Source organism: Rana temporaria, chromosome 9, assembly GCF_905171775.1.
Source record: "Rana temporaria chromosome 9, aRanTem1.1, whole genome shotgun sequence".
Classification (NCBI taxonomy): domain Eukaryota; kingdom Metazoa; phylum Chordata; class Amphibia; order Anura; family Ranidae; genus Rana; species Rana temporaria.
In genome coordinates this window covers 34,210,613-34,237,414 of record NC_053497.1, presented here as the reverse complement: position 1 = coordinate 34,237,414, position 26,802 = coordinate 34,210,613, and the positions used below count along the sequence as shown (strand labels likewise).

The 26,802-nt window shown below is 45.0% G+C and overlaps 1 protein-coding gene across 3 annotated transcripts in view; it reads right to left on the bottom strand.

The window, feature by feature from the left end:
- Positions 1 to 26,802, bottom strand: part of MAP3K10 (mitogen-activated protein kinase kinase kinase 10) — an 89,160-nt gene that overhangs the window by 23,842 nt on the left and 38,516 nt on the right. For all 3 annotated transcript variants that reach the window (XM_040323137.1, XM_040323136.1, XM_040323138.1), the window contains 4 exons: positions 22,846 to 23,026; positions 14,899 to 15,047; positions 8,089 to 8,264; positions 6,136 to 6,376 (listed from right to left, as the gene is read on the bottom strand). In XM_040323137.1, the coding sequence (XP_040179071.1) occupies positions 6,136 to 6,376; positions 8,089 to 8,264; positions 14,899 to 15,047; positions 22,846 to 23,026 (747 nt within the window). The remainder of the gene's footprint in view (positions 1 to 6,135; positions 6,377 to 8,088; positions 8,265 to 14,898; positions 15,048 to 22,845; positions 23,027 to 26,802) is intronic.

The following is a 26,802-nucleotide window of genomic DNA, read 5'->3' as shown; positions in this document are numbered from 1 at the left end:
AGAGGAGCTTCTGATTTCTTGTCAAGCTGCTTCAATATGCATTAAGCTGCTTTCAATTGCCATTGACTTGTATAGGAAGAAATGCAGATCGGAAGCGAAAAAAAAATCCATGTACACAAGTGAACGGTCCTATCCTCCAGTGAATAAACAGATTACAGTTCCCCATCCCCTGCCTGTATTTTTCTTCTAAAGCAGCGACAGACAAAAAAAAAAAAAGTTATAATTACTAGAGCACTTGCACGGTGCCATTTGCCTTTACAAATGAAACAAAATATAGCGTTTCGGTCACACGATGCATGTGCAATGAGCAGGGCCGGATTAACAATGGGGCTGATGGAGCTGCAGCTCCAGGCCCCTTTCTCAAGATAGGCCCATTTGCCCAAAAAAAAAAAAAAAATTTTTTTTTTTTTTTAAGAATTTTTTTTTTCTAAGATCGAATTTGGGGGGTTGTAGCTCGATGACCAGAGGTCACAGAAACCCCACATTTGGGGGTAGGCATGGGAAGAGCTACCCCACAACTGGTTAAAATATGGGACGGCTATCATTTATGGTTCCGGAGATACGGGCCTGCTTGCACAGCCTGTCAGAAGCTACATTCAGAGCGGCCAATATAAATACAAGCTGACACACTGCAGCAGACTGATAGGATCACAGGGCTTATAATAATTATTTGTATATTACTCATGGTAATTAACCCCTCGCCACCCAGGCCAATTCTGACACTTCTCTCCTACATGTAAAAATCATCATTTGTTTTTTACTAGAAAATTACTCTATGGTGGTCTTTGCACTTTTTATGTTGCAGGGTACAGAGCTGCACGATTCTGGCTAAAATGAGAATTGCAATTTTTTTGCTTAGAAGATAGATCACGATTCTCTCACGATTGTTGCAACGTAACATCATCTTTCACATTAAAAAAAAAAAATGGGCCAACTTCACTGTTTTGTTTTTATGGTTTTTATTATTCATTGAAGTGGGAAAATGCAGTGTGACATAACATATTGCAGCAATAGCCATTGTATTCCCTAGAGTCTCTGCTAAAATATATATAATGTTTGGCAGTTCCAAGTAATTTTCTAGCAAATAATATTGCTTTCTAACTTAAGAAACAAGTGTTGGACTTTAAGTGGTTAAATTTAGTTACAATGTTAGTTAGTTACAATGTTTCATTTTGTTTACAAACTTCGCAGACTGCCCAGATTTGTTCTTTACACACAGAAGTGTATCCCTTTGATCTAAGAAGGAAGTGTCAGTTACAATGTTTCCTGTTAAAAACTTGGCAGACTGCCCAGATATTTTCTTTTGATAGCTGAAAGTCTCTCCACTTGTTATATTAAAGAATCAGCAAACTCTGCATTGAAGATCGTCAGGGGGGTTGAATCGAGATCACAATTTGTTAACGATTAATTGTGCAGCTCTAGCACGGTATTTGCACAGCAATTTTTCAAACATGTTTTTTTGAAAAAAAAGTTTCATTCATTAAAAAAACAGTTAGTTAAGTTAGCACATTTTTTTTTGGTATCCTAAGCGATGCTTTACATTTTTTTAGGTTACATGTTTAGAGTTACAGAGGAGGTCTAGTACTAGAATTATTGTTCTCGCTCTAACGATCGTGGCGTATGTAACCTGTGTGTAACTGGCTCTGATACTACCAGTGCCTACCCAGCCACTGACTAGTATCTCTCCCCAGCCTGTCCCCACACACCCTCTCACCTGCTGACCTGTGGATGGGGGAATCACTCCTGCAGTGTTATTGTGTTCTGCCAGTGCGTACAATGATCAGTGTTGCTAACTTTAGCTGGCAGCACTGATTGTTTTAAGAAAAAAAAACAGGCTGGTTGTACTCAAGTTGATTAATAGATTGACTTGTGTAAAACCAGCTAGCCCATACATAGACTGACAATGCTGGTCTCTGCATAATTGGCGTAATTTCAATCCATGTATGACCCGCTTAACCACTACGCAGTCCCTAAATATCCTTCCACTCCTGTACATAGTGCTCACTGTCATACTCTCCACACTCCTCTCCTGTACATAGTGCCCACTGTCATACTCTCCACACTTCTCTCCTATACATAGTACCCACTGTCATACCCTACACACTCCTCTCCTGTACATAGTGCCCACTGTCATACCCTCCACACTCCTCTCCTATACATAGCGCCCACTGTCATACCCTTCACACTCCTCTCCTGTACATAGTGCCTGCTGTCATACACTTCTCTCCTGTACTTAGTGCCCACTGTCGCACCCTCCACACTCCTCTCCTGTACATACTGCTCACTGTCATACCCTCCACACTCCTCTCCTATACATAGTGCCCACTGTCATACCCTCCACACTCCTCTCCTATACATAGTGTTCACTGTCATACCCTCCACACTCCTCTCCTATACATAGAGCCCACTATCATACCGTCTACATTCCTCTCCTGTACATACTGCCCACTGTCATACCCTCCACACTCCTCTCCTGTACATACTGCCCCATCATACCCTCCACACTTCTCTCTGGTACGTACTACCCTCTGTCATACCCCCTCACTCTTCCTGTACATATTGCCCATTGTCATACCCTTCACACTCCTCTCCTGTACATAGTGCTTTTTTCCGTACCCTTTGTACTCCTCTCCTGTACATAGTGCCCACTGTTAGACCCTCCACATTCCTCTCCCTCACCTGCACATACTTCCCACTTATATACCGTCCATACTCCTCCCCTATGTCGCTTACCCACAAAAACAGTTCTTTAAAATTATACTGAATATCCTCAATGTTACCAGCTCTAGAATGGACACACTTTTGTTACTTCAACTAAAGGAAATATCAGTTCTCATATTTGTTCTGCCCCATTATTAGTACTCATTTAATTTTGTGATTACTACTATGATGTATAGAGGAACATCGGGGAGCTCAGCTACTCTAAATATAGCACTTATATAAAAAAGTGGCCCTGAAAATATTTTTTAAATGTTGGCAACTGTGCACTTAGGCACTGCCCAAGGGCCACCGTCCACCGGGTCAGTAGGGGGCCCCATGAGAGGCTCCTGGGATCCTGTGATAATAAAGCGGTAGTAAACTTTCCTGACATTACTACTTTTTAGAGGCCCTGGGGTAGGTTATGCCACAACGTACAAGTATGCACAGCATATTAGCACATTAGGGTACACTTCAATTTTCAGACTGAGCCCTCCAGTGCTGCGATGAATCAGGCGGGGCCTGGACACTTCCATCTTCACCCGGTCTTCCTTCTGGGTTCTGTGCCTTTGGTCACTTGCCTTGGCTGGGCTGCGTTCATGTCATTCCCACGCATTTATTTATTATTTATTACACCCCATTCACACCTCCACGACAAAACGCCCGACGCCGGCCGCTCGTGCCGCTGGAGGGGAGAATTCCCATTGCTGTCTATGAGATGGTTCACATCTCATAGACGCCGTACACCTGCGGCATGAAAAAAAGTCCCGGACCCTTTTTTTCAGGCGGCATTGGCGTTTGGCCATACAAAGCAATAGGAAGGATTTGTAAAAAAAAAGTTACACTATTCGCGGCAAAATACGCCGCGTACGCGGCGTTACTTGTCGCGGAGGTGTGAATGCAGCCTAAAAGGCCCCACCAAAATCCTCAGCACCAGGCCCATGATGTTCTTAATCTGGCCCTGGCAATGAGGATGTACAAAGTGCATAATGGCAAGAAATTAGCTTGAAGTGGAACTCTATTGACTCCCACTGCTGTCAGCCAAAATCCTGTGAAGAGGGAGCGGGACAGGGCGGAGCCATGCGGTCTGTGTCTATGGACGCAGGTAGTGCAGCTCGGGAGCAAGTCCACAGGTGTGGCACAATAGCAAGCAGCTTGCTATGGGGCACGCCGAGAAGGGGAGGAGCCAGGAGTGCCGGCAGGGGACCCCAGAAAATGTTCCAAGTATAAACATTTTGTTATTTTTTTTTTAATTACATTTACAATCACTTTAAGTGTCATGCACACAGATTGCAAATGGTGCTCCTAATTTATACTGAATACTTCCAGGCACTTGTATGAGAAGAGTGTTCAGATAAATGCTTCAATGCACATACTGGCCTAACATCAAGTTTCTATATATTGATTATTCCCCTTATTAATAATATATACTGTAGATACCAAAGCATCAGAGTGTATAGTAGCTGAAACCACATTTTAAACTGTGTTGGGCAGCAGCTGGAAGGGGAGGAGATCTTTCCCTGGAGTATTTCAGGCCATTGGGACTTCACATTGAAGCTTCTGAAGCAAGTCTGCAGTTACAGGCAGGCTGACTCCAGCAAAACCAAAAATTAACAGTTGAGGGTGGAGGATTAATACAACTAAATCATAGCACTCCAAATATAAGAAGTGTACCGTATTTATCGGCGTATAACACGCACCCTAACTTTAAGAGGGAAGTTTCAGGAAAAAAACGTTCCATAGCCCCCTGCGTATAACACGCAGGCACAGTTTACCCTCTATTTTAAGGGTAAAAAAGTGTGTGTTATACGCCAATAAATACAGTATTTCATCAAAAATTATTCCAAAATTATCTGCGTAATAAATCCCTTAACCATTTGCGGAGCGCCCCATTGTAAAAATACTGTGGCACAGCACTGGATCACATACATGTACGTGATCTGGCATTTCTGGGTATAGGGGCGCACGCGCTGCCAGATCTGTGCGGTCATTCGATACAGCACAAGTTGGCCAGCAGGTCCCGGACAATGATTTATGGGTGGGACCTGCTGATCAGCTTAGCAAATCACAGTACAGAGCCCTATGTTTACTAACAACACAGGGCTCTGGACACGGAGCAGCGATGTGGCTGTTTTCTTCTCCAGACACATCAATTTGCAAAAGTAGCACACATTACACATTGTTAGGCACACAGTTAACCCCTTGATTGCCCCTGAGGTTAACCCCTTCCCAGCCAGTGTCATTAGTACAGTGACAGTGTATATGCTTTTTTTTATATGCTTTCCGCTAACTTTAGGAGATGGAATCTCTCTAAAGTTAGCGGAATTTCCCTCTTATCCCAATTGGTGGCAACTATCATTTTTGATTTACCAATACTTCCTGTTCCAATGACAGTGGCTCCAAAATTTGCAAGGGTAAATCTTCAACCAGCTGGGTACACTGCTGACAGACACACTAGCATCCAGACACAAACCAGGCTTTCTCAAGCCCTGAAAGAGGAGGAATCCCTTCACCAAAAATTCATTATTGATGTTCTCAGCAAATAGAACTTTTAAATTAATTTAAAGCAAGATGGAAGTTGGTAGTAGGTGCTCCTAATCGCATACCTAGAACCTATCTTTCTGTTGAGTATAATGACCAGAGAGGCAACAGCCTAGGCCCAGAACTGGTTACCTACCCTTAAATTTTGGTTAGGAAAATGCTCTTTTTCCAGCATTGAATTATTACAGGTTTCAATTGATCTCTACTTACATTCGTCCAGTGCCATCACACACCTTTCAGACCATTGGGGACACAATAGCCCTTCCCAACCCTATCATGAAGAGAAAAAGTTTTGGCTTTAAAGGGGTTGTAAAGGTTTGTTTTTATTTTCTAAATAGGTTCCTTTAAGTTACTGCATTGTTGGTTCACTTACCTTTTCCTTCGATTTCCCTTCTAAATGTTTTTTTTCTTTGTCTGAATTTCTGACTTCCTGTTCCTCCTCGGTAAGCTTGCCCCCATCATCCGATCCATTCTGGCTGGGGGTTAGTCAGTGTACTTGCCCCCTCCCTTGGAACTACATCCATGTGGGGAGATGCTGTGAACACAGGGGTGTAGTTCCAAGGGAGGGGGTAAGCACGCTGACTAACCCCCAGCCAGAACAGCTCGAATGATGGGGGCAAGCTTACTGAGGAGGAACAGGAAGTGAGAAATTCAGACAAAGAAAAAAAACATTTAGAAGGGAAATCGAAGAAAAAGGTAAGCGAACCAAACAATGCACTAGCGTAAAGGAACCCATTTCGAAAATAAAAAACAAACCTTTACAACCCCTTTAAATGGGTAAACTGACTAAATGCCTAACTGAAAGAAGAACTGCTCTTGTTGCCTAAAACAACCAAATCACATACATCTTCAACTCCAGAGCAATAATAATGGCCACACCATCACTTTTCAGTCTACCTGAGGGTAAGCTGATCCGATTGCCATCCTTGTGCTTCAGGCGATTCTTCTTGAAATTGCCCTTCCGTTTTTTCACCTTGGGTTTCTCCTGGTACATTTGGTACATGATGATATTCAGCTCCCGCTCAACAATGTCAAACTCTCTCTCCGCCAGCTCTTGTTCCCTCCTGCGAAGCATTTCCTCCAGGTTCCTCTGCTCCTCAGCTGCACGCACCAGTTCCTCCTCCCGGCTACGCAGCTCCTAATAGGATGCAAGGTTAGCAACTTTTATCAGAAAAAACATGCAACAAGCCACAGTATTCTGTGACCTGGTAATGCTATTAAGTTAACACTACTGTGTCTAAATCCAAAGGTTTAATTAGTTTTATGTCATCCTCTACAGAATATAGGGGGGTGTGAATACAATGGATGTTGAGAAAAGTCAAAAAACATATTACAAATCAGGGGTCTCCAAACTTTCTAAACAAAAGGCCAATTTATGGTCCTTTAGGACTTAAGGAGGTCTGGAGTGTGGCTAGAGGGAGTAGAAACTGTCCCAGGCTTGGTGTCTCAGGCTTGATGGATACATAGCGCCCCATCATTAGTATTAGTGGGAGAAATAGTGCCCAATTGATTTTATAAATGGGAGGAATGGTGCACCATCATTGGTGCCAGTGGGAGGAATGGTGCCCAATTGATTTTATAAATGGGAAGAATTGTGCACCATCATTGGTGCCAATGGGAGGAATGGTGCACCATCATTGGTGCCAATGGGAGGAATGGTGCACCTTAATTGGTGCCAATGGGAGGAATGGTGCACCATCATTGGTGCCAATGGGAGGAATGGTGCACCATCATTGGTGCCAATGGGAGCAATGGTGCACCATCATTGGTGCCAATGGGAGCAATGGTGCACCATCATTGGTGCCAATGGGAGCAATGGTGCACCATCATTGGTGCCAATGGGAGCAATGGTGCACCATCATTGGTGCCAATGGGAGCAATGGTGCACCATCATTGGTGCCAATGGGAGCAATGGTGCACCATCATTGGTGCCAATGGGAGCAATGGTGCACCATCATTGGTGCCAATGGGAGCAATGGTGCACCATCATTGGTGCCAATGGGAGCAATGGTGCACCATCATTGGTGCCAATGGGAGCAATGGTGCACCATCATTGGTGCCAATGGGAGCAATGATGCACCATCATTGGTGCCAATGGGAGCAATGATGCACCATCATTGGTGCCAGTGGGAGGAATGGTGCCCCACCATTGGTGCCAGTGGGAGGAATGGTGCCCCACCATTGGTGCCAGTGGGAGCAATGGTGCATTATCATTGGTGCCAGTGGGAGGAATTGTGCCCCACCATTGGTGCCAGTGGGAGGAATGGCACCTTATCATTGGTGCCAGTGGGAGAAATGGCGCATTATCATTGGTGTCAGTGGGAGGAATGGTGCCTCGTATTAGTGAAAGCAACAATGCCTCATATGATGGAAGGGACAATGCCCCAAGGGCCAGATAAATGCAAGCAAAGTGTCACATCCAGCTTGCAGTTTGGAGATCACTGTTATAGCTGAGGAAACACCAAACAACCTTTCCTCTTGTTTAATGAGCTGTACCGTTAAAAAGGTAGAGGTAATGATCAAGAACACAGCATGCAACAACCGGCAATGCATTTTAGCTTTAAAATAACTGCATTATCAATACAAGAGGTGAGGCTTATGCATACTGAGCGTCACAATTTAGCTGTGCCGAAAGCAGCAGGATACCTAAATAACAGGAATAACTCTAAATCTGTGTTTGCTGTAAATAATGTATTACCTTTTTAAGAGATGAAAAACAAATGACGTAAGCACAAAATCATGTATGCCTTAGGTTGTCCATGTGATCACACACCCAAATAACTAAACTATATACAGTATTCAAACTAAATAGGTCTACTATATGCTCAGTATATACACATCTCCAATCACCTTCTCTTTGGTTCTGAGTTCATCGAACATCTGATGAATCTCCAGTCTCCAGTCTTCCTGCAATGAATGGAAGGATTCCAAGGGCATCTGAAACATGGCCGATTGCTCTATGGTGATCAGCAGGTCCAAAATGGTGGAGAAGGAGGGGCGGCTGTGAGGATCAGGGTTCCAACAGGCTGTAACCACAAATCACAGACCATAAAATTGTTTAATGTTATAACAAAGATCTGAATACTGGCAGGTACAGTATATTGCAAACAGGGCCGCCATCAGGGGGGTATAGGCAGTACACCTGTAAGAGGCCCCGGAAGGCAACCTCCCTTTTTTTTTTTTACTTTATTTCTTATTTCTTTTTTGTAAGGGGCCCAGAGGTCCCCAGGGCCGCCGGATGGCAACCCCCTTCAGCACGCGGCGGCTGCCCCCCCCCCCCCCCCGGTTCACTGCTCCAGGGGGCCCATGCCTAAAGCTGTGTAAGGGGCCTCAAAATTCCTGATGGCGGCCCTGATTGCAAACTACAGTAACTGAATCAAATTGCTGATGGAATTCTATAACAAAGGCATACCATATACAGCATAAATGAAAAACAAGCTACCCTGAACAAACCGTCAGGTCTATTAAGTAATGAAAAAGGAAGTTACCCATAAAAGAAGAAGAGGTAGTTTGTGTGCACTACTTCCCTTTGGATCCAGCTGTGTAACCTCCATCAGTCTTTGGCATTCAAAGTATCTGAGGGCACTGGAATTCTGGGTACCCTCTACAATTCAGTTCTTTGACCCACCTACACGCCTGCAGGTGGGCACAGGTATCCAACACTCCCAGAAGAGCCAAATGCCAAAAAGGCTTTCTAATGCCCCATACACACAATCAGAAATTCTGACAGCAAAAGTCTGATGTGAGCTTTTGAACTGAAATTCCATGTGTATGCTCCATCTGACATTTGCTGTCGGAATTTCCAGCAAAAGATTGAGAGCTGGTTCTCAAATTTTCCGACGGAAAAAATTCCTATCTGAAAATCCGATCGTCTGTAGCAATTCCGATGTGCAGAATTCCGACACATGCTCGGAAGCATTGAACTTCATTTTCTCGGCTCGTCGTAGTGTTGTATCTCACCACGTTCCTGACGGACGAAAGTTCCGAGAACTTGTGTGACCGTGTGTATGCAAGCCAAGCTTGAGTGGAATTCCGCCGGAAAAACCATCCAAGGCTTTTCCGATGGAAAACCTGATCATGTGTACGGGACATAAGGCCACCAGAGAGAGGAATATACACTTATAATGCAGCGATCTAATGGATTTAAAAATTTAGAGACCAGTCATAGTCACTTTAAAGTGACTGTCTCTAAAATAGATGCACCCATTGAATACTTACCGGTCCCGCTGCCTGTGCTACTGTTCTTTACCCCTAGTACAATCATTTTTATTGTTGCACATGAAAGTAACAAGACATCCGATTACCCATGCAGGGGTTATACAATAATGAACAGGAAACAAGACATATAGGCATGAGCAGGGCCGGCCTTAGGTGTTCAGGCGCCCTGTGCGAGCTAATCCTGTGGCGCCCCCCCATTTTCACCCCTCGCCCCCTGGTCACCTAAACATACACATAGAGGAAAAAAATGCCACCGCGGGTGTAAAACAATCGCGGAGGGGGGTGCCGGTCTGACACCCCCAGTGTGTGGTACCCGGGGGCGGCTCGCCCCCCCTTAGTACGCCTCTGGGTGGCCGCAGGGCGCCCCTGTTGCCCATGGCGCCCTGTGTGGCCGCACAGCTCGCACACCCCAAAGGCCGGCCCTGTGCATGAGTAATATCTTGTGCAACTAAACATTTTTAGCAGGGCAAATTGTCAACTAAATGACCTCACGGGTGGAGCCTAAGCACGAATGCCTAGGGGCATACTATGAGGAGACAAGAGGGGCAAGCCGGTCACTGAAAAAAAGGAACGGAAAAGGAGAAAGAAAGAGGGGGGAGAAGGGGGAACTAGACAACAGAGTGAGGGGGGGGGGTGGGAGTAGTTCCCAAAGAGGGAAGTTGGGAATTAGAGAAAAGGATAGGGAAAGGAGGACCTGCAAGCTTGGGTGGTGTTATCATCCATTATAGAATATCCAGACTGGTCGGATGCAGAGTGGGGAGGGCATACAACAACCACGGAGCTCACACTTTCAGAAATCTAGCTTGGGAATCATGCAAGATACCGGAAAAATGTTCATTAATCATCATGGTGGTCAGGTTGCTCTTCACGGCTGCAAACGATACAGAAGGGTTCTTCCATGCTTTAGCGATTACGTGTTTGGCGACTAAAAATAGGCAAGTTGCAAGCTTCTGCTGATACGCGAATAGGCCCTGTTGAATACTGAAGATGCTGACGGAGGCTACAGTACAAGAACGGAGCAACGGTAGGACACATGGATAGCAGCCATAGGCAAGTTCCCTACCTCTTCTCTTCTACCATCCAATGTAGATTCCTTTCTTTGACTGCAGAACTGCTATCATTGGCTGAGAAGATGTGGCAGAATTGGGCAGTGCCATCAATGTTCAAAAGCCAATTGTTCTGTTATAAAATTGTACATCCTAATTTGATGAACCTAAAATCACCCACAGCAAAAAAAAAATGTTTTTTACCAAATCAAAATTAAGAGGTGATTTCCAATTAGCTGCTGTTGGTTTCTTCAGTTTGTTTTTTGCCATAAAGTAAACCTATGTGCTAAAAAGAAAAATCTAAAGTTGAACTTCAGACAAAATATACTCTTGCCGTGGGGCCTCCAGCAGTGTTAGGGTTAAATGTGCATTTAGTATAAGGATGCATAGATAAAGCTGTATCTCTTATCCCATCTCTAGGTTCAGCAGGTTCTAGCGCTGTCCAGTTCTGCCCGAAGCTCTGGTATGTGGGCGGTCCTCTTGACATCATCATCTACAGTGCAGGGCTATTAACCTTACATTGTATGTGAAGGAGGTGAGTATTCAACACCTGCTGAGAGCAGCTTTAGAGGGGACGCTGCAAGGGACCAATCGTATGAATGGAGGGAGCCTGCCGTACTTCTTGTCTAAAGACTCATACACACGATCGGACTTCCATCTGACTTTTCCGTGGATTTTGCTCCGAAGGGCTTTGTCCGTGAACTTGGTATGCATACACACTGTAGGACTTTTTCAGCCAACTTTCACCAAATCACGTGGTTTTTCAGCTCTTTACCGCCACCCTGTGGGCATCTTCTGCTATTGTTGTCTGATCTTTAGCATTGGTTAGGAGCATGCGTGTTTGTACTTTGGACTTCTGTACACATGATCGAATCAGCCTCCATCGAACGTTTGTTGTCGGAAAGTTTGTCTGTTCGCACAGCGAACATTTCTCCGATGAAAAACACAAAGTTTGTCCGATCTAACAGGTCCGTCGGATCGGGTGTATGGGCCTTTATTCTTGAACTTCTAGACTAAAAGAGCATTAAACTCTTGCAGTGGGGGGGGGGGGGGGGGGCGTTGTCCTCCCAGAGTTCCATATTATTATTATATAGTAGCAGTGCTAGCAAATAGTGAGCAGCATAACTTTTTAGAATGTAGATCCTATTTCAGGCTGCATCCACCTAATGCCAACTAGGAGGAACAATAAAACATATTCACTTCCATGTAGACCCGAGATCACACACAACCTAGTGCCCCATCCATTGTGATAATTCTCTGACTTTATCACATGGGGCTGAGAGGGGCATGCTGGCACTTACCCAAGCAGGCATACAGTAAAATGTCAGCGGTCCAAACCTGGATGAGGGTGACCACCCCATGTCAAAACACTCTATCACAGTCTAATAGAGCCGATTGCATTACTCACAATGTCTAGGGGGGCATGCGAATGCATATCTCATAATGATAATATTATAATATCTAATTTTTGTTTTTTAAATATTAATTTATAAATTCTTTATTTAAGAGAAAAAAAAGACAGTCCAGAAAAATGGCAATGACATTAAATAACAGACACGTAAAGTACAATGCTTGTGTGGCTTTAATGGACAATTTACTGTAGAGAGTTTACGACTGTCATTTCCCTTCGTTTATTTATTCGTATAGTCATATAACAAATAGGGGCAAAGGTAAAAGGAAAAATTATGACGAAAAATGTTGAAATACAGAAAAAGTGAAATAAAAAGAAATGGGGAGGAGTTGGGGTTTATGAGCATCGAAATAATATAGGGAGGGGGTGGAGGAGGGAAAAAAAGTGAAGGCAGCTAGGAAGGAGGCCTAGAAACCCCCTTATCCTCTTTCTGTATCCAAGACTATTTCTACGATTTGGATACGTCAAGGGCCCACAGTGCACCTCTATGAAGACGTTAAAGAAGTTTGATCTTTATAGACAAACCATGGTGTCCATATTTGCCAATATTTCTCATCTTCATCATTCAAGGTCATTAAGAGGCCACTGGACCTCATGCAACTTGGATTCTGTGACTCTCCACTCTTCATCCAGACTCTGGGACTATGAGGTCCAGTGTGAAGTTTCCACAGTCAGTCAATAGTGATTTGGGGAGCCATGTCATCTGCTGGTGTTGGTCCACTGTGTTCTATCAAGTCCAAAGTCAGCGCAGCCCTCTACCGGGAAATTATAGAGCACTTCATGCTTCCCTCTGCTGACCAGCTTTGTGGAGATTCCGATTTCATTTTGCAGCAGGACTTGGCACCTTCCCACACTGGGGTATTGTCAAGACAAAGATGAGAGACACCAGACCCAACAATGCAGACAAGCTAAAGGCTGCTATCAAAAGCAACCTGGGCTTCCATAACACCTCAGCAGTGCCACAGGCTGATCACCTCCATGCCACACCGCACTGATGCAATAATTCATGCAAAAGGAGCCCCGACCAAGTATTGAGTGCATACTTTACTCAGCTATGAGTAAGCATCACACGATGTGAAACATTGGAAAAGAGTACTGCTCCAAGCCCTGCGACCTATGCTGTGCTCCCGCCCTGTAGTACTGACAGGTGCAGACTCTGCGCTGATCCGTGGAAAAAAGAAATGTTCCTGGACTGCCGCACTCTGATAGGCGATTTATTGAAACAAAATAAACAAAGTATGAAATCCAAAGCTGTATAACATCCAAAAAATCATGCAACACTGCAATCAATGGTAAAAAGTGGACATAGGGGACAAAAAAGCTAACATGTTTCACATCATGGATAGATGCTTAGTCATAGCTCAGAATCTATCCAGCATCTATCCATGATGCGACTAAGCATCTATCCATGATGTGAAACAGGTTAGCTTTTTTTCCCCCTATGTCCACTTTTTACCATTGATTGCAGTGGATTTGTTGTTTGTGGATGTTATTTGGATGTTATACAGCTTTGGATTTTATCCTTTGTTTATTTTGTTTCAATAAATCGCCTATCAGAGTGCGGCAGTCCAGGAACATTTCTTTTTTCCACGATGTGAAACATGTTAGCTAATTTTTTCCTGTTCACTTCATTTTGACTGCATTGTTTTGGTTGTTTTTGGTTTTTATTTACTCAATAAAGACGTCATTTTACGGAGTGCGGCAGTCCAGGATTTCTTTTCATCCAATGCACCTGTGCATAGCCAGCACCTTTTTGGTTTAGTGGGGATGGAAGCCAAATCAGGGGATTAGCAGTTTTTGGAGCGGGAATATATCTTACTGCATACTATACTGTACATGGACATAGTTTTCAGTAACCCAACATTTCTGTATTAAAAATCCTTTTTTTTTATTAGTCTTATGTACTATTCTAACTTTCTGAGATACTGAATTTTGGGTTTTCACTAGCTGTAAGCCATAATCATTAAAATCACCAAGAAAGAAATTCTTGAAACATATCAATATATGTGTAATGAAACTATAAAATATATACAAGTTTCACTTTTTGAATTGAATTACTGAAATAAATTAACTTTTTTATGATATTCACATTTTTTGGGATGCACCTGTATATTTAAATGATGGTATTATAGCCGAACCAAAAAAACCCTCTGTCCCACCATTGTAGGTCCTGTTTCATTGATTTGGCTAGTAAACTGAAATTCAGTACCAAATATATATTTAGCTCATGACAAGGGGGTCTTATGCCGCGTACACACGATCGGAAATTCCGACAAGAAAAACGTGGATTTTTTCTGACGGAATGTTGGCTCAAACTTGTGTTGCATACACACGGTCACACAAATCTGGTTGGAAATTCCGACCGTCAAGAACGCGGTGACGTACAACGAGCCGAGATCAATGGAGTTCAATAGGCAGTTCTGCTCTTCTGCTTGATTCTGAGCATGCATGTTTTTTTGTGCGTCGGAATTGCATACAGATGTGTGGATTTTCCGATAGGAACTTTTTCCATCGCATAAATAAAGAACCAGCTCTCAATCTTTTGTTAACGGAAATTCCGACAGCAAAAGTCTGATGAAGCAAACACACGGTCGGAATTTCCGACCAAAAGCTCACATCAGACTTTTCTTGTCGGAATTCCTGATCGTGTGTACGCCGCATTAGAGCAATATGTGTTAGCGCAGAAACACCCTGCTTTGAGGCTCAGGCTGAAGAAACAAAACCCTTATGTTGCGTACATTGAGCTTTTTACAACTGCTGACATAGATGAACTGAACACGTGAAACCTCCTGCTTGCTAAAATGAAAAAGAGTGCTAAATATTAACATGCTGTATTTATTAATTTTATCTAAATATAAGAAAAAAAAATTCCTAAACAAAATAAACAGAATGTTTCAATGAAAACATGACTGGAGTAAATAGAAGTTGTTTATATTTTCCTACAGTTCTCTTGTGATATAATCAAAGGGGATAAAATATGATTACCTTCTAGAATCTGAACAAATGGGTCCGGACAAGTTGATGGAATTGGAAGTGTCAGTTTGTTCATTGCAACCCCATAGGCAACAGCCAGAGCATCAATTTCCCGATATGGAACTTCCCCGGTCAGCAGTTCCCAGAGAAGAACGCCAAAACTGAAATCCAAAAAGAAATACTAAGTATTCTGACCTTTCACATGACAGACAGCAAATTTCACAGTCTCCAGAGAAGCTATATTTTACATTGCTTACAATGATGAGGACTAATGTGCAACATGAATAATTGGCGCCATAATCTGTCCTGCATCCCTGCAATACCATATGGTTTAACTTTCGTAGACACCTGACCATAACACCTGAGCTTGGTGGACCTCCCATTCCAAAATTATTCAAACCCACAGCCCCTCTTTCAGCTATAATATTTTCCACACTTCTGAGAGGGCTTTCCACAAGATTTTGGCCCGGATTCACAGAGAGCGGGTGCACATTACGCCGCCGTATCGCAAATAAGATACTCTGCGCTGCAACGGCGTAGCGAGGCAAGTATGGAATTCACAAAGCCATTGTTTCCAAAACTGCGCTGGGTTTCTCAGGCATAAGCCGGCGTAGGTGGAAGTGGGCGTGAGCCATGCAAATGAGGTGTGACCCTATGCAAATGATGGGCTGAGTGTCAGACAGATACTTATAACGAATGGAGCATGCACCGTCCCGTGGACGCATCCCCGTGCGCATGCTCAGAATCACGTCGGAATAACTGCCTAAGATACGTTGGATCACTGCCTACGGTGTGAACGTAACCTACCTACCAGACACACGTCCAACATAAACTACGTAAAATACGCCGGCTTGTGTTCCCTGGTGCAGCCCTTTGCATGGATGCTGCTGAGTTACATCTCCTTTATGGGGCATAACTTTACGATGGACGTATGACTTAACGCGCACTGCGTCGGGCGCACGAACATTCGTGAATCGCCGTATCTCCCTCATTTGCATATTTTAATAGAAAATCAATGGGAGCGCCCACATGCGTCCAGCGTAAATATGCGCCCACTCTACGCCGGTGTATGCAAGTTACGTCGGTGGGATGAAGCCTGTTTTTAGGTGTATCTTAGTTTGTGAGTGCACAGATACGACGGCGCATATTTGCACTTACGCGGCGTATCAGGAGATACGTCGGCGCAAGTGCTTTGTGAATCCGGGCCTTTGTGTCTGTGGGGATTTGTGCTCATTTAGCCAAAAGAGCATTTACGATGTCAGGTAGGGATGAGCTCCGATGTGTTCGCACACTCCACGTGCAGAGCCCGCCATTTCCTGATCTCTGCAGCCGAGCATCCGGACAATGTCTCCCTGCCTGTGATTAGCGCAGCGCCATGCCGACTTCTTGGCGGGCTTTGCACGTGGAGTGTGCGAACACACCGGAGCTCATCCCTATTGTCAGGTACTGGTGTTAGTTGAAAAGTCCTGCCTTGCCATCTATATTCCAATTCATCTCCCCAAAGGTGTTCAGTAGGGTTACCGTCAGGGCTCTACGAAGGGCTCTACGAAGGCCGCCCCTGTTCCTTCACACCATACTCATGAAACCATATCTTTATGAAGGGGACTTTGTGCACAGGGGCACAGTCATACTGGAGCAGAAAATAGCCTCCCCCAATGTGTAACCATAAGGTTAGAAGAGCACAATTATCTAAATTCAATTTCTTTGTATGCTGTAGCATGATCAGTACCCTTCACTCAAAACTCAATTATTTGAAAGAATGTCCAGATATCTTTAGCTATATAGTGTAGGTGCAATGGTCCATAAACTTTTAATCACAAACCAAAAAAATCTTGAAGAACAAAAAAAATTACTCCATTTACTACTAAAAAGGGAGAATAAACCTATTTTTGGGTTGCAATCGTGAAAATATAAATATATTGCGTTTCAAATAAGCAATGCTATTTTCCAAGGTAAATGCAACTTTCAACTTTAGGGTCATATAGAAAATACAAGGTTTCATTTGCAAGCCTGAAAAAAAATCCAAGGGAAGGACAGAAACTTTGAGTGCTTTGTATATCTGATAATCAATAAACTACTCAGCATTAAGAAGGGAGTAATGGATACTTCTTTCCATGACCTTAAAAGCCCTCATTCACGTCGGCCACATTTGACATGTCAAATCGCAGCCTATTCCCGGCAACGTCCCAATCAGTGCAAAGACGTCTTTTTACAGCGCGGCACTGATTTCCAAAAGATGATCCTGCACTACTTCTGGCAACTTCAGGGGCGATTTCAATAGACATCTGTGCATGAACCCCCACAGATGTCTTTCAAATTTTCCGAACTCGCACTGAAATGCGAGTTTCAAATCGTGCGGGTTCAGCTGAATTTTCAGCGTGAACGTACCCTGAAGCAAACTTTTTAGCCATTTTTTCTTTTAAAAAGGAAACTCCTGCCCAACTGCAGGTGTATTTACCTGGACCATACATAAAAGCCTAATATGTGTGCCAATCTGACCCTGGGTGTACTTAGTTACTCCATTCTCAGCTTTTTGAACTTCATGAATAAGTCTTGCTGACAACTTAACTCCAGGGTCAAGGTTTTATTACAAGGTAAAACAGATGAAGTCCAAGGTAACAAAGTGAAACCAAGTCATGGGGCATACTGAAAAAAATTAATAAAAAATCCTTGTAGTACCTGCTGATATGCAGGGCTTGCATTTGGTTTACAATGGCCGATGGCTCTGGTTTTGGGAATATGAAGGAGTTCGTGGTGCAGCATGTATGACTGAGGCCTCGTACACACGACAGAGATTCTCGGCAGAATTCACAGAGAAACTCGGTCAAAACCCGGATTCTGCCGAGAATCTCTGTCGTCTGTACAGTTTTGGCTCGATGGAGCCGCCGAGGAACTCGACGAGAAAATAGAGAACATGTTCTCTATTTTCTCGTTGTCCTCGTTCTTCTATGGGAGAAGCCGGCCCGCCGAGCTCCTCGGCGGCTTCATCCCAAAACTCGACGAGGAACTCGACGTGCCAAGCACGTCGAGTTCCTCTGTCGTGTGTACGGGGCCTGACAGGGGCGGACTGACAACTCATGGGGCAATAGGAGATTATGGGGCTCTTGGGCAAAAGGAGATTATGGGGCTCCCGGGCATCAGGAGATTATGGGGCCCCCGGGCAATAGGAGATTATGGGCCCCCTGGGGCCGCACAGTATACACACACACACACACACATACAGTATACATACACAATATACACACATACACAGAGGCGTATCTAGTGAAAATAGCGCCTATGGCAAGCACTGAAACTGAGGGGGAGGCAAGTATAAGGGGGAGGCAAGTATAAGGGGGGGGGGGGTACTGATGCCTAAACATTTTTTACCTTAATACAAGGAATGCATTATGGTAAAAAATGTTTCGGTTTTATAACCACTTTTAAGCTTCGTACACCCGATACAACTTTATGGCTATAATTGTCTGATGTAATGAATCTGTTACGTCGGTTTATCTGATCGTGAGTACGCAAGTCCAACCAACTAAAATACGTACAAACAAGCATGCTCAGAACCAATGCTAAACATCAGACAACAATAGCAGAAGTCGCCCAAAGGGTGGCGGCAAAGAGCTGAAAAACCACGTGGTTTGGTGTATGCTGGCTGAAAATGTTGTGCCATGTGTATGCAGAACAAGTTCACGGCCAACGCTCTTCGGACCAAAATCCATGGAAAAGTTGGTTGAAAGTCCGATCGTGTGTACGAGGCTTAACAGTACCTAAAACAGCAGTAAACGTCTTGGAATGTGAGTGTGTCTAGGCACTTGCCGGGCTTTCAGCTTTATGATCTGTATATCAGCAGCGTGAGACCTAAGGCACTGCTGCCTCTGACTATTAGTATCAGGAGATTTGAAGTGAGATTTGGGGATGCCAATACTGTGCTGCTCACTGTTCTTGCTAGATACTCTCACATAAATCATTGCCCTGCCTCTACTAAGATGACTGTATCCACAGAGAGAAGGCATGGCAGGTCAGTAACGGGGAAAGGTTAGATGCAGGGAGACCACAGGCAATACTGGTGACTAGTCATTTGTCCTGTGCCTGATTTTTTTGGGGGGGCACAGCTTCCAAAATTAAATTATTCTTTAAAGCAATCACATCACAATAAGTGAAGGAGTAATATTTCAAAAGCTAGAGGTCCTGCATGGCCTTAAAGGATTGTATCTGCACTTATTGTAATATGATCACTTTAAATAAAAACTTGGACTATTGATTAAGGATCCATGATGTGCTAGCAACAGTAATTTGAGTCCTTGCCGATACTAGTCAACCTGCTTGCAGTTGCTACAGCCCCATCTTGCGTCATTCCTCACCCAGGAACATGTGTGATGGGAATATTTAGAAATTGTCTTTAATAGCTGGGCAAGAAACGGAAAGAGCAGTAGTCACTGGGACAGCAATTGTTGTACCCACACGATCATTTTTCGGCATGAAAAAAAAACGACGTTTTCGGCATGTAGAAAAAAATGAAGTTTTTCCAACTTCATCATTAAAACGACATTGCCCTCACACCATTGTTTTAAAAAATGCTCTAGCAAAGCGCGGTGACGTACAACACGTAAGACGGCACTATAGAGGGGAAGTTCCATGCGGATGACGCCACCCTTGGGGCTGCTTTAGCTGATTTTGTGTTAGTAAAAGACGATTTGCGCTTTTCCGTCTGTTACAGCGTGATGAATGTGCTTACTCCATTACGAATGGTAGTTTTACCAGAACGAGCGCTCCCGTCTCACAACTTGCTTCTGAGCATGCGCGGGTTTTTAACGTTGTTTTTGCCCACACACGATCATTTTTTCCACCCCGAAAAAAAGCCTTGGTTTAAAACGTCGTTAAAAAATGCAGCATGTTCGAGAAAAAAAAATTGTCGTTTTTCAGAACCCGAAAAATTATGTGAAGCCCACACACGATCATTTTAAATTACATTTTTTTTAAAACTACGGGCTGGATTTAGATAGAATGCTCTATCTATGTGCCGGCGTAACGTATATCAGATACGTTACGCCGCCATAAATTTGGGCGCAAGTTCCGTATTCAGATAGAACTTGCACCCTAGGTTACGGCGGCGTAACGTATGTGGGCCGGCGTAAGCCCGCCTAATTCAAATGGGGATGTTGTGGGCGTGTTTTATTTAAATTTCACTTGACCCCGCATATTTTACGTTTTTTGTGAACGGTGCATGCGCCGTTCGTGAAAGAATCCCAGTGCGCATGCTCTAAATTACGCCGCAAAGCCTCATTGGTTTCGGCGTGAACGTAACTTACGCAAAGCCCTATTCGCGAATGACTTACGCAAACGACGTAAAATTTTCAAAACTCGGCGCGGGAACGACGTCCATACTTAACATTAGCTACGCCTCATATAGCAGGGGTAACTTTACGCCGGAAAAAGCCTAACGTAAACAACGTAAAAAAATGCACCGGCGGGACGTACGTTTCTGAATCGGCGTAAATACCTAATTAGCATATTCCTCGCGTAACTATATGGAAGCGCCACCTAGCGGCCAGCGTAAATATTCAGCCTAAGATACAACGGTGTAAGACACTTACGCCGGTCGGATCTTAGGGAAATCTATGCGTAACTGATTCTCTGAATCAGGCACATAGATACGACAGCCCGCACTCAGAGATACGCCGTCGTATCTCCTATCTGAATCCGGGCCTACGTTTTTTTCATGCCGAAAAATTATCGTGTGTACGCGGCATTAGAGCTCCCAGAGCAGAGAACTGGTGACTGTCAGTCAGCAGCTCTCCGCTTTTCCCCCTCCCCCATGCTCACTGGAGCGCTGGGCTGTGGAGGGGGCAGGAGCGGCCGGCTAACCTCTTAGCTGCTTGCCGAGAGGCTGAGATGGGTGACAGTCCAGGCATGTGGGCGGATCCTGACTTCATTGTCGTGATCTTGCCTGAGCCTGGACCGTCTCTGTGACATCAGCCAACAGCAGACTTCAACCCACTGTCTGCTGAAAACGGGTCACAGGATTGCAGAATGAACTGCGCTTCTGTGATCCCCAAGAGAAGTACAGCCACACCAGCTTTGGCTGTACTTCTTTAAATAATGTTGGAGTACAAAAGATTCCTATTCAGTAAGGCACTGCAAAGAGCAATGATGATGGGTTCATTGGATTAAACTATACCACTTGATAACCTGTCAGTTTACAGAAGACCAGGGCTTTTTTTCCAGCAGGAACGCGGGGGAACGCAGTTCCGGAACCTCTAGCTCTGAATGTATGTAATGGCAAGGGGTGCTGGGGTGTACTGGAGGGTCTATTAATGTTGGCTGCTGGGGTATCTATTGTTGCTGGAAGGGATCTATTTTTACAGGGGTAGAGTCTATTGTCGCTGGTAGAGGATCTAGTGTTGCTGGAGGGCTCCTGGGAGACATCAACTGTTGAGGGAGGGGTCTAGTGTTGCTGGCTAAAGGGGATCTATTTAACCACTTAAGGACCGCCTCCTGCACATATACGTCGGCAGAATGGCACGGCTGGGCACATGCACGTACAGGTACGTCCTGTACTAGTACCCAGCCGTGGGTCGCGGGCGCGCGCCCGCGGCGCCCTCCCGCGACCCAGTCCGAAGCTCCGGGACTGTGGGTCCCGCGGACCCGATCGCCGCTGGAGTGCGGCGATCAGTTCCCGGAGCTGAAGAACAGGGAGAGCCGTGTGTAAACACGGATTCCCCGTTCTTCACTGTGGCAGCTGCATTGATCGTGTCATCCCTTTTATAGGGAGACACGATCGATCACGTCAGACCTACAGCCACACCCCCCTACAGTTGTAAACACACACTAGGTGAAACGAAACTGCTTCAGCGCCCCCTGTGGTTAACTCCCAAACTGCAACTGTCATTTTCACAATAAACAATGCAATTTAAATGCATTTTTTTCTGTAAAAATGACAATGGTCCCAAAAATGTGTCAAAATTATCCGAAGTGTCCGCCATGTCGCAGTCACGAAAAAAAATCGCTGATCGCCGCCATAAGTAGTAAAAAAAAAAAAAAATTATAAAAATGCAATAAAACTATCCCCTATTTTGTAAACGCTATAAATTTTGCGCAAACCAACCGATAAATGCTTATTGCGATTTTTTTTTACCAAAAATATGTAGAAGAATACATATCGGCCTAAACTGAGGAAAAAAAATGTTTTTTTTATATATTTTTGGGGGATATTTATTATAGCAAAAAGTAAAAAATATTGAATTTTTTTCAAAATTGTCGCTCTATTTTTGTTTATAGCGCAAAAAATAAAAACCGCAGAGATGATCAAATACCACCAAAAGAAAGCTCTATTCGTGGGAAAAAAAGGACGCCAATTTTGTTTGGGAGCCACGTCGCACGACCGTGCAATTGTCTGTTAAAGCGACGCAGTGCCGAATTGTAAAAACCCCTTGGGTCATTTAGCAGCATATTGGTCCGGTCCTTAAGTGGTTAATTCCTATCATATACAAATTACTTGGCACCACAAATTGATATTTGGTTCTGAATCCATCGCTGAGAGGTGGGTAGGGAGTGAAACCAAGGAATGGTGCTCGGAGGTGGGTGGGGGTGGAACCAATGAATGGTGCTTTGAGGTAAGTAAAGGGTTGGAACCAAGGAATGGTGCTCAGAGGTAAGTAAAGGGTTGGAACCAAGGAATGGTGCTCGGAGGTGGGTAGGGGGTGGACACAACAGGTGACACGGAAGTAGGGAGTTCCTGCACCTATTCTCTGAGAAAAAAAGCCCTGCAGAAGACTAAACGATGAACAGTTACTGTGGACTGATTGCTATGGGATTTTTGCACCTCGTACAATGCGCTACATCTTTACTGCTGTCTAAGAAGCTTTAAATATTGAAAAGCACATGAGAAATGGCAAGAACAATATATACAGTCAACAACCGAGAAAAAAAAGTTCAGATTACATTCTTAACAATGTTAAGCCCCATTACCTCCACACATCGCTACTCTTGGAAAAGAGAGAGAGACGAATCACTTCTGGGGCCATCCAAGCGTAGGTACCTGCAGCACTCATCTTCGTGGTCTTCTGCCATTCCCTGGCTAGACCAAAGTCCGTGATCTTCAAGGTTTTATTAAATAAGTCATTGTTCTCGATCTTCTCAAGTATTAGGACTGCAATAGGGAGAGAAAACAAGAACATTTGGAAGATTACCCTTAATTTCCTGTCCTGATGACACCAAGAACATTGCTCTGAGCCGAGCGTCATGCAAATGTTTTGAAAAAAGGAACATGATAGAAGAAAAGAGCACAGTGCTCAGAGGGAGCATCGGGAGCAGACGATCAGTGTCGTGTCACAGTAAGCCCAGCCCCCACACAGTTAGAATCACTCCCTAGGACACACTTAACCCCTTCCTCGCCTCCTAGTGGTTAACCCCTTCCCTGCCAGTCACATTTATACAGCGGTTAGTGCTATAACAGTGCATTGATATAGCACTAACCGCTGTATCAATGTGAATTGTCCCAAAAAAGCATCAAAAGTGTCAGTAGAGCAGAGGACGGTGTCAGTAGAGCAGTGGACGGTGTCAGTAGAGCAGAGGGCGATGTCAGTAGAGCAGAGGACGGAGTCAGTAGAGCAGAGGACGGAGTCAGTAGAGCAGAGGACGGAGTCAGTAGAGCAGAGGACGGAGTCAGTAGAGCAGAGGACGGAGTCAGTAGAGCAGAGGACGGAGTCAGTAGAGCAGAGGACGGAGTCAGTAGAGCAGAGGACGGAGTCAGTAGAGCAGAGGACGGTGTCAGTAGAGCAGAGGACGGTGTCAGTAGAGCAGAGGACGGTGTCAGTAGAGCAGAGGACGGTGTCGGTAGAGCAGAGGACAGAGTCAGTAGAGCAGAGGACGGAGTCAGTAGAGCAGAGAACGGTGTCAGTAGAGCAGAGGACGGTGTCAGTAGAGCAGAGGACGGTGTCAGTAGAGCAGAGGACGGTGTCAGTAGAGCAGAGGACGGTGTCAGTAGAGCAGAGGACGGAGTCAGTAGAGCAGAGGACGGAGTCAGTAGAGCAGAGGACGGTGTCAGTAGAGCAGAGGACGGTGTCAGTAGAGCAGAGGACGGTGTCAGTAGAGCAGAGGACGGAGTCAGTAGAGCAGAGGACGGTGTCAGTAGAGCAGAGGACGGTGTCAGTAGAGCAGAGGACGGTGTCAGTAGAGCAGAGGACGGAGTCAGTAGAGCAGAGGACGGAGTCAGTAGAGCAGAGAACGGTGTCAGTAGAGCAGAGGACGGTGTCAGTAGAGCAGAGGACGGTGTCAGTAGAGCAGAGGACGGTGTCAGTAGAGCAGAGGACGGTGTCAGTAGAGCAGAGGACGGTGTCAGTAGAGCAGAGGACGGAGTCAGTAGAGCAGAGGACGGAGTCAGTAGAGCAGAGGACGGTGTCAGTAGAGCAGAGGACGGTGTCAGTAGAGCAGAGGACGGAGTCAGTAGAGCAGAGGACGGAGTCAGTAGAGCAGAGGACGGTGTCAGTAGAGCAGAGGACGGTGTCAGTAGAGCAGAGGACGGTGTCAGTAGAGCAGAGGACGGAGTCAGTAGAGCAGAGGACGGAGTCAGTAGAGCAGAGGACGGAGTCAGTAGAGCAGAGGACGGAGTCAGTAGAGCAGAGGACGGAGTCAGTAGAGCAGTGGATAGTTTTTTGTTTTTATTATTTTAATTTTGTTATTTTTTTTAAATAATTATTTCATAATTTTTTTTTTTTTTACAATGTGTAAGGAGCCCCATTGAGGGGCATTGGTGAAATAGCAGAGAAAGGGTCTAAGGACAGAGATTCCCTAGTCCGTTTCTCTGTAGCCTCAGCTGCCATGGGGGGTTCAGCAGGGGGAATCTGCATTGCACATGTTGATTAGGATGTGCCCAGGCCCACCTGGCAAACCCTGTGCGCATGCCTATGGACCTCAGTGCTGCCAAGCGGAAGTGCCAGACACTTGGCTACAGTGCTGCCCAAGATGATAGTGTGTCCCAGCAAGCATGCTTCACCCTTTCGATATGTAAACTGAAATCTGATTGGTTGCCATGTGGAATTGCACTCTGTAAATCCCCAGCGCTTTTTGTTTTTACTTAATAAGCCAAGATTTATTTTAGTCGACATTTCTCCTGCCTTTTCTGACAGTTGAAAATAAACCGTTCCAATTTTAGCCAAGCTATTCCCATCCAGATATTCAGGTTGTTCAGGCACACCGACACACACACACACACAGCTGTGTAGAACATTCATGCAAAATCCAGGACAGGTATACACAAATATCAGAAAGGTCATTAACCCTTGCCGGAAGCCTATTAAAATCAGCGATTCTGTTTCTGCACCGGCTTCCACTTCTCCTGGGCACTGTTTAAACAGCAAGCAGACTCCAATTTGTTTGCACACTCCGACAGGAGAAGAAAGCCGCCATGCAGAGGGCCAATAAAAAATAATGTATGCCGTGGCAGGGAAGGGGTTAATCCCGGGACAGACTACAAAGGAGAAAGTCAAACAGGTTTCTGCAGAGGAGTGTGTGAAAAGTCAGCTTGTACTGATACTAGAACAGGCCAGAGGACACACCTCCCCCCCTACACCACTACACCTTGACGTGCGGAGAACGATTGCGTCCTGCCTGGGACCGACCATAGATAGGAAAGGGTGAAAGACAAGGTCTAGGGGAAATTCAGATATTAGGCTTGATTTACTAAAGGCAAATAGACTATGCACTTTGCAAAGTAGTAAAAGAAATAAAACGTTATTTTGCAATGAATACCCAACCACGTGTAAGAAAAAATTACCGTATTTATCGGCGTATACCGCGCACTTTTTTGCCCTGAAAATCAGGGCAAAATCGTGGGTGCGCGATATACGCCAATACCCGCTTTCCCGCGCCGAGTTTGAATACTGCGCCGGCATATACCGAGCGCAGTACACTCGTGTGTAGTCGGGCAGTCTCGGCTCCTCTCGCGCTCACGTCCTGGACGTACAGGACGTGAGCGCGAGAGGAGCCGAGCCTGCCCGACTATACACGAGTGTACTGCGCTCGGTATATGCCGGCGCAGTATTCAAACTCGACGCGGGAAAGCGGGAAACGAGCGGAGAGGACGCCGCAGAAGGACGCCGGACCCGACGAAGAGGACACCCGAAGCCGCAGACGGACGCCGGACGAGGCCGCCGATGGAGGCCGCGCAAGACACCAAAACTGTAAGTACAAAAATCTTTTTTCCCACAGGAATGCGGGTCCACTTTAGGGGTGCGCGCTATACGCCGGAGCGCGCAATACCCCAATAAATACGGTAAATAAAAAAAAAATTATTTTTGCTTGCACATGATTGGATGATGGAAGTCGGGAGAGCTTCTGCTCATTTACTAAGCTCTGGAGCAACTGCGCAGTCTGTTTGCCTTTATTAAAATCAACCCCACACTCTTATGGTGGCCACACAGGGAATGATTTTATATACAATCGATTAATTTACTCAAAGATTGGAAGATCGATCAGGCACCAATGCGCTAATTAAAACATTTCAGCACTATCGAACCCTATATTCAAAATCTAGTTTAGAAATACGCCGCGGATGGACGCGGCACTCACGTTTAGGGTTGTGTGCGTTTAGGGAAGAATTTTTGGGATGCAGAATTCCTGCTGAACTGCTGGCAGCAGGGCTACACCCTGCAACAAAAACATCAGGATTGAGGCTCGGTTCACACTGATGCGATGCAGGAAATGCACAGGATTCGCCGTATTTTCCTCATCGCACCACAAAGCAATTGCACTTTATGGCCCGGATTCAGATAGGAGATACGACGGCGTATCTCCTGATACGCCGTCGTATCTCTGAGTGCTGGCCGTCGTATCTATGCGCCTGATTCAGAGAATCAGTTACGCATAGATTTCCCTAAGATCCGACTGGTGTAAGTGTCTTACACCGTCATATCTTAGGCTGCATAT